At 34.5% G+C, this 12,526-nt stretch overlaps 2 protein-coding genes across 2 annotated transcripts; both read right to left on the reverse strand.

Moving 5' to 3' along the window:
* Window positions 1–1,612: 1,612 nt before the first annotated feature.
* Window positions 1,613–7,276, reverse strand: mmp25a (matrix metallopeptidase 25a). Its single transcript, XM_073839644.1, has 10 exons — window positions 7,184–7,276; window positions 5,957–6,089; window positions 5,653–5,812; window positions 4,805–5,100; window positions 4,498–4,677; window positions 4,322–4,418; window positions 4,165–4,244; window positions 2,414–2,566; window positions 1,951–2,229; window positions 1,613–1,869 (listed from the first exon to the last, which is right to left on the reverse strand). Exons 1-10 carry the CDS (start codon window positions 7,274–7,276, stop codon window positions 1,613–1,615), a joined length of 1,728 nt encoding a protein of 575 aa, XP_073695745.1.
* A 1,699-nt stretch (window positions 7,277–8,975) lies between these two features.
* On the reverse strand, window positions 8,976–12,195 carry unc119c (unc-119 lipid binding chaperone c). Its single transcript, XM_073838753.1, has 5 exons — window positions 11,806–12,195; window positions 11,598–11,711; window positions 10,119–10,209; window positions 9,607–9,779; window positions 8,976–9,292 (listed from the first exon to the last, which is right to left on the reverse strand). The coding sequence occupies exons 1-5, from the start codon at window positions 12,089–12,091 to the stop codon at window positions 9,159–9,161; spliced, it is 798 nt and encodes a 265-aa protein (XP_073694854.1). The 5' UTR covers window positions 12,092–12,195; the 3' UTR covers window positions 8,976–9,158.
* Window positions 12,196–12,526: the final 331 nt, after the last annotated feature.

The raw sequence follows: 12,526 nt of genomic DNA on the forward strand, positions 1-12,526 counted from the left end.
CCCACTAACTAGTTTTGGGCTAGTATTGAGTAGCAATTTGGCGGGATTTGTTGTAAAAACCTGACAACCCTGGAAGAAATTTATTGAATCCTTGCTGAATACAAGTATGATTAAAAAAATAAAAATGGCAGTGTGTTAACAAAAATTACAGTAAAATTGTGAAAAAAAATGTCAGTGTGCATCTGACTGAATTCACCTTGGATGTAAACTTGTCAAAATCAATAAATAAAACATAGAATAAGCCTTACATAATGCGTTTTATTTTACATTATGTAATAAATTCTAATATAATACCGAAATAATAATTACACGACATCTTTGTTTGGAATTATCTTTTTGGTTCAGAGGCAGTTAAAATTTAGATTGAAGTCTTGTTTTGTGGGGTTTAGTCCACTATGTGTTGGCTTTAAGACCACATACTAGTGTATGTATCAGTGTTGGGCAGTAGCGTCGCTACAAGTAGTGATAATATGTATAAAATTATTTTATTTACAAATTTCATGTTTTCACTGTTTTATTCGTTTAGTATTCTGTTTTGTTTTGTTTTTCAAGAAAGAATTCAAGCCCCCAAAATATGAGATAAATCCAGCCCTGTATGATACTGATTTTTGTTGCCAAATTGGTTTGGAAGAGTGGTTGAATAAACAATTAAACCAAAATTGTATGCCTGTATGACTGACAATTTAATTGATCACTGAGAGAGCATTGACTTGGTATGATGTTGGTTCAATAGAAAAATGAAATTTAAAAAAATAGCTTAGATGTGGTGAACTACTTTTGTCATGATGCTGTAGCTTAGCTTGCTACATTACCCAAGGCTGTAGCTTTAGTGTAGTTAAGCTTCATTTAATGAAGAGTAACTGTTAGCTTAGCTCACTACATTTTCCAAGTAGCTTGCCCATCACTGGTATGTATGTAGTGTGTACTACAATGTATGTATATACAGTTGAGGTCAAAAGTTTACACCCCCCTTTCCGAATCTGCAAAATGTTAATTATTTTACCAAAATAAGAGGGATCATACAAAATGAATGTTATTTTTTTATTTAGTACTGACCTGAATAAGATATTTCACATAAAATATGTTTACATTTAGTCCACAAGAGAAAATAATAGCTGAATTTATAAAAATGACCCTGTTCAAAAGTTTACACCCCCTTGATTCTTAATACTGTGTTGCTACCTGAATGATCCACAGCTGTTTTTTGTTTGTTTGTTTAGTGTTAGTTGTTCATGAGTGCCTTGTTTGTCCTGAACAGTTAAACTGCCAGCTGTACTTCAGGAAAAATTTTCAGATCTGACAAATTCTTAGGTTTTCCAGCATTTTTGTTGTGTTTGAACCCTCTTATGATGCCTCTTATTTTGGTAAAATAATTGCAGATTCTGAAGGATGTAAACTTTTGACCTCAACTGTAGTTTACAGAAAAGAGTATGTCACATTAGTAAGACGCCTGAATACACAGTATTCAAATAAAACAACAATCTCGATATTACACATCTGCTGAGATTCTGAAGCGTACAACTAGTGAACACTTTCCTATCCAAACTTCACAGTCAAAATCACAACATTGAAAAACAACATAGTAAACACTGCACAAATAATAAGAATATTATCAGTAAAATATAGGAACCAAAATCCAAACTATGATAATTGAATATATAACGGACGACAAAACACATATCATAGCTGCTGTACTCCGGATACAAGTACAATCTTTGTCTCTTCTGGGAATCTCAGGTGTGTGTGTTGAAATGTGACCATCACATTTCATCCAGTCAGTAGCAATGGACTTTGGAGAAGCAGATTCCTGGTCCAGGCCTCCTCTTTTCAAAATCCAATAGTTTGAGTGTTTAAAGAAGTAAGTGTCTCCTGGAGTCAATACGAATAAAATGGTTTGAACTCGGTTTGAGAGAAAAACGAAAAACTTTTATATTAAAAGAAACACCTTACCATCCAGAAACCCAATGATATCATCAGGGTGAGAGGGCATCCCCCAGTTGGACGCTGGTTTAGGATACCCTTCCTCAAGCTTCCTCTCGGTTCCCGCCTCATCAAACCTCCAGTACTCTCCAGCACTAAACAGGTATGTCTTCCCATTGTGTGGCCACACAAATACTGCCTCCACCCTTTCTGGAAGTCCTCCTGCAGAAGTGCGTAAACCCCATTCTGAAAGTGGCCGCGGATACCCGGGGAGGGACACTGTGTCTTTAAATACCCAGTACTGATTACCTGGGAAATACCAGAATGAAAAAGAGTATACATGAAGAATGAACATGCTCCTGTGTAAACTTATTTTTTCAGTCACTACTATTTCAGTCATTAGCTCTTTATACATCATTTTAAAGAAATATATTTTTTATTTAAAAAAAATAACATATTTTTAAATTTTAGGTCTGCTTTTTTTCTTTCTTACCAATAAAGAAGACAATATGTCCATCTCTTCTTTCATATACTGCATCAACTCTTGCTGTTTCTGGAGGCAAACCGATCCAGAAGCTGTGAATCAGAACTGCAGTCAAGGATAATAATGAGCCTGAATGATGATGTACCCTCCAAAAATGTGGACCTGATAAAAAGCAAATAGTTAGGGAAGAGAATGAAACATTTTTCTTTCACTTTTATAATAACTTTCTACCAATAATTTTCAGAATATGTTGTGTTAGGATACCACAAAGAGAAAAAATGCTGAAAAATGTATCACAGTTTCCACAAAAACAATAAGCAGCAACTGTTTTCATCATTGATAATAATAAGAAATGTCTCTGAAGACTGGAGTAATGGCTGTTGGAAAGTCACCTTTGCTATCAAAGGAATACATTTTTTAAATATAGTAAAATAGAAAACAGTTACTTTATGTTATGTTTATTACTCTATTCACTCTAACAAATAAATGTACCCTTAAAGGGATAGTTCACCCAATAATTACAATTATCCTATGATTTAGTCACTCTCAAGCTATCCTAGATGTATATGACTTTTTTCTTTCTGACGAATACAATCAGAGTTATATTAAAAAATGTCCTGGCTTATTCAAGCTTTATAATGGCAGGGATTGGCTGTTGAGAGTTTAAAGTCCAATAAAGTGCATCTATCCATCATAAAATATACTCCACATGGCTCTGGGGGGTTAATAAAGGTCTTCTGGCGTGAATCACTGCATTTGTGTAAAAAAAATATACATAATATATAATATGTGACCCTGGACCACAAAACCAGTCTTAAGTCGCTGGGGTATATTTGTAGCAATAGCCAAAAATACATTGCATGGGTCAAAATTTTTGATTTTTCTTTTATGCCAAAAATCATTAGGATATTAAGTAAAGTTCATGTTCCATGAAGATTTTTTGTAAAATTCCTACTGTAAACATATCAAAATGTAATTTTTGATTTGTAATATGCATTGTTAAGAACTTAATTTGGAGAACTTTAAAGGTGATTTTCTCAGTCTTTTTGATTTTTTTGCATCCTCAGATTTCTGATTTCAAATAGATGTATCTCGGCCAAATATTGTCCTATCCTAACAAACCATACATCAATAAGCTTATTTATTGAGCTTCCATATGATGTATAAATATCAGTTTTGTCAAATTTAACCTTATGACTGGTTTTGTGGTCCAGGGTCACATATAATATAAAAATATAGGCGAACACAGCAAAATAAAACACCAGTCATGAATTAGAAGTACAAAACTTGGTTCTCACAAGACTAGCATATTCTCACCAGAGCTTACACTACGCCTATTTCCTACGTCATTCACTGGAACGCAACTCTCTCATAAACACAAGTACGACAGTTAGCGAAAGCTAGAGATTACGCTTTATAAACTTATAAATATGGATATTTTTCTTGCAAAAACGCATTGACTTCAGAAGGCCTTTATTAACCCCCTGGAGCCATGTGGAGCACTTTTTATGATCAATAGATGCACTTTATTGGACTTCAAAATCTCAACACCCATTCACTTTTATTGTAAAGCTTGGAACTGCCAGGACATTTTTTTAAACAACTCCGATCATGATGGCTTGAGGGTGAGTAAATCATAGGTTAATTTCATTTTTGGGTAAACGTTCCCTTTAATGAACATAGGAGACTTCTTTCAAAAACATTCAAAAATCTTACTGACCCCAAACTTTGCAAATGGCAGTGTAACTCAAACATCATACCTCTAAAGAAGAAAACCTCTCCTCTGATATTAGCGACTGCATCATATCCTCCCTGACAGCGATCAGCAGAGGCTGGTGGGCTAAAAACAAACCAAAAAAGCATTAGGAAAAATATAACAATCATTGTGAAATCTGTTACAATCACAGTGTTACTCACTGATATGGAGGATGTGGAGGAGCCGGGGTCGAGAAGTGGGGCAGATGAGTTGTGGGTGCAACAGCAGATGGAGGTGGTTTAAAATCTTGTCTTTTTCCTGTATGGTAAACAGCTATGAGAAATTAGGCATCTATCTATCATCTACATGTTTTTTTCTTTTACATATTAGGAAGTACCATAAAGCGCCTGTATTCTCAGTCTGTCATCACGAGGTAAGGAGTAGCTGTCCATGTCTCCCACAGAACCGTGGTAATAAGGCTTCATGATGGAGTCATTGGAGGATGAGTGAAACAGGCCTAAAGCATGACCAAACTCATGAACTGCGACTGTGAATAAATCTGTGGTGCTGCTCCAATCTATGAAATTGTAGAAACATAAAACATCTAAGCACTTTTGACCCATCTCCTGCTCTTTTATTCTATCTGTGAATACCTGTAGATAATGAAGTCATATCCACAAAAATGTATACAGCATCTAATTTACCTCCATAGCTCCAGCTCTCTCCATCATCGAAATGTGTGTCACCAGCAAGATCTCCCTTTCCTGGGAAGAATGCATGTGCCAGAGTGCCCCCCTTGCCATCGAAAGGATATCCATCCTCATGGTAGCCACTGGCAAAGGTGACTTTGATGTCTGTCTGTGGTGACGGCCCGTATGGAGAAGGGTGGAAACGCAGCGGTGTTACATCACTCCATACACGGAGGGCAGAGGTCAAAATGAGCGTCACCAGCCCTGGATGTAGAGTGGGAGACATCAAAGAAGAGGGAAACTCTTGCACGCTGAGGAAAAGATGGGAAAAGATGTGGGATAAGGTAACATAAATGAAGGCTTCATTGTAGAAAAAATAGGCCTATATATCATGGTAAATTTATGGTAGTTGCAAAAACCATAAATATGACCCTGGACCACAAAACCAGTCATAAGGGGTAATAATATTACAATATTTGGCTGAGATACAACTATTTGAAAATCTGGAATCTGAGGGTGCAAATTGCAAAATACTGAGAAAGTGTCCAAATGAAGTTCTTAACAATGCATATTACGGATCAAAAATTAAGTTTTGATATGTTCATGGTAGGAAATGTACAAACTAACTGCATGGAACATGATCTTACCTAATATCCTAATGATTTTTGGCATAAAAGAAAAATCAATCATTTTGACCCGTACAATGTATTTTTAGCTATTGCTACAAACCCGGGCTACTTAAGACTGGTTTTGTGGTCCATGGTCATAGTTTTCCCTGTATATGGTAAGATTTGGTTAACCAGTTATAATTTTTTATTGCTTTTTTATGTATAGAATATATTTCTGCAACATAAAGATCATACCTCCAGGTGATGTCAATCTTGTCCCAGCTCAATCTTGGCAGAGTATATCTCCTCTTCATCTTCCCTTTACCTTTTCTCCTTCCTTTTAACAGATACTCAGAGCTGATGATGTCCGGGAGGGAGCAGCGAGGTCTGGCCATCAGTTCTAAAGTGGCGTGATCTATAGTTTGGCAAAAGTGTAATCATTAGAAACACTGCAGTGACAGAAAGATCATGGAACATAGTGCTTTCTAAAGGCGTTTGTCCATCTGGATGAACATATAAAGCATTAGCAGTACAAATAAGTGAGGAAAAAACCTGTCACCTAGTTTGCCAGTCTCTTCAATACCAGCAAAACGCTGCATTTTACGGACAGCTTCTTCGATGCCCTCCCTGGTTTGAAGTCGACCAATTAGAGAGTCTGGAGATGGTAAATACCCATAGCGAATCAACCAGTCCTACACGCACAAAAAACAAAAACTCAAATACATTGTTTGATGTCCTGAAAGCACTAAAACACACAAACCTGAAAGTTACAAAGACTGTATATAGAGAACTGCATGATCTATTTCTTTTTTAAAAATCTGCACAATTTATATTTCAGATTTGTTATTATGGCTTGTGTATTATTTACAGTTACTTTCGTATTTGATGTTGAATAGATTATAACATCCAAAATTGATAATTGTATTTCATGTCGTTTTGTTTGAAACAATTTTAAATGTTGAAATTTTATAAATATGATCTGCATGATGTTGAAATATTTCCTTGAAAATCAACAAATATTGCCTTTTTTAAAGATTTCTAATGGTTTTTAAAGAAGTCTCTTCTGCTCACCAAGCTTGCATTTATTTGATCCAAAGTAGAGCAAAACAGTAAAATTCTGAAATATTTTTACTGTTTAAAATAACTGTTTTCTATTTGAATATATTTTAAAATGTAATTTATTCCTGTGATTTCAAAGCTAAATTTTTAGTATCGTCACATGATCTTTTAGAAACCTTCAGATTCTAATATTCTGATTTGCTGCTCAAAAACATTTAAAAAAATATTATTATGTTAAAACAGCTGAGTAGAATTTTTCAGGTTTCTTTGATGAAAAGAAAGTTCAGAAGAACAGCATTTATCTGAAATAGAAATCTTTGTAACATAAAACATAAATGAAATGTACTTTACTGTTTTAAGTATTGATATTATCAAAAACAAATGTTTCTTGAACAGCAAATCAGCATATTGTAATGATTTCTGAAGAACAGTGTGACACTGAAGACTGGAGTAATCATGCTGAAAATGTAGCTTTGATCACGGGAATAAATTACATTCTAAAATATATTCAATTAGAAAGCAATAATTTTAAATAGTAAAAATATTTTTAAATGTTACTGTTTTTGCTGTACTTTTGATCAAATAAATGCAGGCTCAGTGAGAAGAGACTTCTTTAAAATAATAATATATATATAAAGTAATATCTTACTGTTCAAATACTTTTGACTGGTAGTGTACATTAAAATACTTTATTGCATGCTCATTTTCAAAGAGTGAAAATTCTTACCACTCCTCGCGCGTATTTATCCGGCATCAGTTCAGGTCGCGCGCTCACAACGCTGAGAAGCACGGCGCTGATCATTGTGAGAACTGCGGTCATGGTCATTCAATGTGATGTCCACGGGTTGTTTACACTCTAAAAATTACCACAGTGAGTGTAAACACACAAAACTATTAAAAGCGAATTGTTCTTGTTAACATCAGGCATCTATAGAACTAGAAATTATGCTGAAGAAGTCACAGAGAACAGTGCTTGTATTCCTCATCCACACAGTCACGCTTTGACCGCCGTTTCAGATGACTTCCCAAGAGGCTGGGTGTTGTTTTGATCAATACTGTCCTGCACCTCTCTCCCTCTCTCTGTCCCTCTCTTCCCCTCAGTGGGAGCATCCGTCTAAATGTGTGACCTCATGAATGCACGTGTGACCCCTGAACACGGGGCTGCGGTGCATGAATAGCCATATGGCACTGAAAACAAGCCATTTAGTGAAAAACGATATATACACATACAGTTCAATAATTTGGGGTTAGTACAGTTTTTTTTAAATAATTAAAGAGTTGAGAGTAAACACATTTATAATGTAATAAAATACGATAATATAATAATATATAACGAAAATAAATAAATTAAATGATTCATGCGATAAATCCCGCCTCTGTTTGCGCGCGTTCCATGTTCGTCAAAATCAGTCTAAAATGAACACTATAATGGCGTTAATGGGAAGACTAATTTAAAAAAGTAAGTAAAACTCACCCATTTAGATACTACCACTTTGTTTCATCAAAACAAGACTTACAATAGCACAAAAGCATGATATGTGGGAGTTTTTACTGAGCTTGGTGACATGTCTGTGATCAATATTTAGCTAGCTTTGATGACTAATGATCCGAAAAATTCAAAAATAGTAAAAAGAATAGCTGAACACACGTTCACAAATAAAATATATTGTTTAGACCGTTACTGCTTTCAGTTATTTTGGAATACATCTAAAATGCTTAAAAACACTAACTTGATGAGATTCATACTTGGCTTTAATAAATAGAATATTGATTACATTGTTCATGTAAAAATATAAAATAGTAGTATGAAAACAGTATCATTTTCTATAATTATGTTGGGGGCGTATGACCCCCTGGTAAGAGGAAAGGGTACTGTGCATTGTGTTCTGATAAAAATAGACAGGATGTTATGAGCTTTGGTGCGGGTGAATGAATAAAAGGAAACATTAATTGCAATAAATAAACAAATAAACCATGCATATTATGGATCCTCAAGATGTTTGTGGTTTTAATCATCATTAGGGCTTCCCTTTACCCCATTTGTGACCCTGGACCACAAAACCAGTCATAAGGTTCAATTTTACAAAACTGAGATGTATACATCATATGAAAGCTCAATAAATAAGCTTTCTATTGATGTATGGTTTGTTAGGATAGGACAATATTTGGCCGAGATACATCTATTTGAAAATCTGGAATCTGAGGGTGCAACAAAATCAAAATACTGAGAAAATCACCTTTAAAGTTGTCCAAATTAAGTTCTTAACAATGCATATTACTAATCAAAAATTACATTTTGATATGTTTACAGTAGGAATTTTACAAAAAATCTTCATGGAACATGATCTTTACTTAATTTCCTAATGATTTTTGGCATAAAAGAAAAATCAATAATTTTGACCCATGCAATGTATTTTTGGCTATTGCTACAAATATACCCCAGTGACTTAAGACTGGTTTTGTGGTCCAGGGTCACATTTATTCTTGCTGAGTTGACAAAACACAGAATCACCAGCATGTTTTCTGATAAAGTTTTTTATTACTGTGCAAGCAACACACAATCTCCCCAGCACAAACATTGGTAAAGTAACAAACAAATGCCTTTTTCTAGCTATAGTGTATAGTTTATAAAAACAAATATACAGCACTACTCTGCATTTTATATTACCAGCTGTGATTGATGTTCGCCTTCTGCGAAGTGTTTAGGTTTGGTTCTCAATGAGCTCCAGCCCCTGGCCGAAGGAGTACTCTGCCTTATGATGCATGATAAGTGTGTTATTGGCGAAGTAGAAGCTGTCTGAGCGCGTCTCAAAAGGGTGGTTGATCATCTCCTCAACTGAAATAACACAACATAGTCAACATTGTACACTTACACAAGCACCATACACTCTTAAAAAAAGGTTCCAAAAGGGTGTTTTTGCAGTGATGCCATAGAAGAACCATTTTTAGTTCCCCAAAGAACCTTTTAGTGAACAGTTCTTAAAAGAACCATTTTAAAGAACATTTAAATGGATTTAAAAGGTTCCATGGATGTTCAAGGTTCTTCATAGAACCATCGATGCCAATAAAGAACCTTTATTTTAAGAGTGTATGTTCACATGGATATTTTTCATGCAGTTGTAAAATGTGTGAAATGCATTATATACTCACTTTTGTGTGAATCCAGATCTGGTAAGCAGTAAATGTGTTCACAGGTGTTTCTGCTGTGTGGGATACAGAAACCGATCTCAAAGTCAAACGTCTTCAGTAGCAGATCCCTAAAGTAATGCCTCTCAATCAGCCGAAACTTGTTGACTGCCTTACCGCCCACTGTGAACTCAAGCCTGTTCAGAAGAGAGATTACACATTACGCAAACACACTAATGTATATTATAGTTACTGATTTAGATTCATTATTTCAATCTACACTCTTAAAAATAAAGCTTCCAAAAGGTTGTTTTTGCAGTGATGCCATAGAAGAATCATTTTTGGTTCACCAAAGAACCTTTCAGTGAACAGTTCCTAAAAGAACCATTTTCAAGAACATTTAAAACCTTTTTCAGCTATAAATAACCTTTTCTGCATTTAAAGGTTCTTCATAAAACCAATGATGCCAATAAAGAACCTTTATTTTTAAGAGTGTATTCTAAAGGCTCCAAATAAATCATATTAAAAGAACATACGTGGCTCCAATCTCCCTGAGTTTTAGAAAAGCAGGACTGAAATGATACTGAATGAAACGGCCCGCGTCCAGCTCTATGACATCCTTTATTTCTGTGAGAGAAAGAAGGAATTTCTCATCAATTTATCATTTAGGACAGGGGTGTTTTTGTTAACTAAATTAAAAATAAATAAATGAAAATGAGAAAATATTCAGGGTAAAGTACTAACAGTAATTATGCTAAATAAATAATAAAAATGACAAAATCACTAAAAATAAAAAATAAATATTTACAAATACTATATTAAATAATGCAATGCATTGGCAAAATCACACAAAAAAAATCAATAACACAAACTAAAATGAAAATAAACTGAAAATATAAAAATAAATGCTAATTGAAAATATTAATACATACTATAACAATACACAAATACACTACTAGTCAAAGGTCTCTTCTGCTCACCAAGCCTGCATTTATTTGATCCGAAAAAACAGCAAAAGCAGTAATATTGTGAAATATTTTTACTGTTTAAAATAACTGCTTTCTTTTTGAATATATTTTAAAATGTAATTTATTCCTGTGAGAAAAAAGCTGAATTTTCAGCATCATCACTCCAGTTTTCAGTGTCACATGATCCTTCAGAAATCATTCTAATATGCTGATTTGCTGTTCAGGAAAGAATTTATTATTATTATTAATATTTAAAACAGTTGAGTACATTTTTCTAGGATCCTTTGATAAATAGAAAGATTCAAAGATTACCATTTATCTGAAATAAAAAGCTTTTGTAACATACACTGTATTATTCAGAATCGGTTTTTGGGGAAAGAAATTATAGAAATGAATACTTCTATTTAGCAAGCATGCCTTAAATTGATTAAAAGTGATAATAAAGACATTTATAATGTTACAAAAGATTTCTATCTCAGATAAATGCAGTTCTTCTGAACTTTCTATTCATCAAAGAAATCAGAAAAAATTTACATAATAAAAATGTACATAATAATAACAATAAATGCAGCAAATCAGAATATTAGAATGATTTCTGAATGATTATGGGACTGGAGTAATTATGCTAACAATTCAGCTTTGAAATCACAGGAAAAAATTACATTTTAAAATATACTCAAATAAAAAACAGTAAAACTATTTCAAAATTTTAATGCGTTTGATGTACTTTGGATCAAATAAATGCAGGCTTGGAGAGCAGAAGAGATTTCTGAAAATACAAAAATGGCTAAATCAAAATGTTGATAAATACTGTTATAGTATATAAATAATACTAACATAACTCTAATTTAGGTAAGACAGAAACAGTAGAGATGAAATACAAGACATTTTGGAAATGCTATTGCACATAATGTCCACTAGAGGGCAAATGACATGTTTGCAAATGACATAAACAGTCTCAATTACAATCTGAGACATCACACTTAGACAAGATAAGTCTTTTAAGCCAAAATATGTGAATGCAGTGTTAAAAAAGTACTGACGCACCTGTCGGACAGTGTCGTTTTAGGTCCAGAATGACTGATCCACTTTCCAGATCTCTTATTTTAAATCGTGAGAAGCTAATATTGTAGATGTTGTCTTCTGGGGAGCACAGGTAGTCTGTACACATAAACAATAACAGTAAAGAAAAGGAAGTATTGCAGTAAAAGAACCAAAACACACAAATAAACTGTTTGGTTTGTGGCGTCCTCACCATCTGTGTATCCTGGTAGTCTAAGGACGTACTGAGGAGTCACAGGGTCACCTGGCTTCCAGTCCAGCAGCACCTCCTCTTCAGCTGCAGGTCCTCCTCCTGAAATAAACCCATTCCAGACCTCCATGTCCCTCAGACCCCCTCTGTCCTGCATTTCTGCCTTTTTCTCCTCATCCTCCTCAGCTTCATCTTCCTCCTCTGGTTCGCTGTCCTCATCTTTCTCAGAGAACATTTCCTGCTCCATTTGTTTCTCGCTCTGTAGTTCTTTGACACCTTCACTGTCCATCTAAAATCTTGTCCTGAAGAGTGTTGTTTATCCTCAAATGTTTCTCTCAGGTTAACTAACACAGGCCCATCTGTTGCCTGGCACTCTATGTGATTACTCTCAGCTCTTCTCTCAGTGACTCAAACAGATTAAGGCTTTCTCAAACAGCTAATCCAAGACAATCCTCAATTAAACACGGACACAGCAACTATGGCATCAATGAAAGGACAAAAAGGAATTTGAGATAAACAGACAGTATAGAATAGAGTTATATAGTAGAATAAGGAAATGGAGAATAGTGAGTGAAACAGGAAAAAGAGGTCTGCAGGACTGAGTTTAAAGGATAACTGTTGCCAAAATGCAACCGGAGCTGTTTTTTTTACTGTAAATGAGACAAACTTATATCTAAAAGCATAATTACGACAAACGAGCCATTTTTGAGATTGACTGTGATTT

This window comes from Garra rufa, chromosome 1 (genome assembly GCF_049309525.1).
Source record: "Garra rufa chromosome 1, GarRuf1.0, whole genome shotgun sequence".
Taxonomy (NCBI): Eukaryota; Metazoa; Chordata; class Actinopteri; order Cypriniformes; family Cyprinidae; genus Garra; species Garra rufa.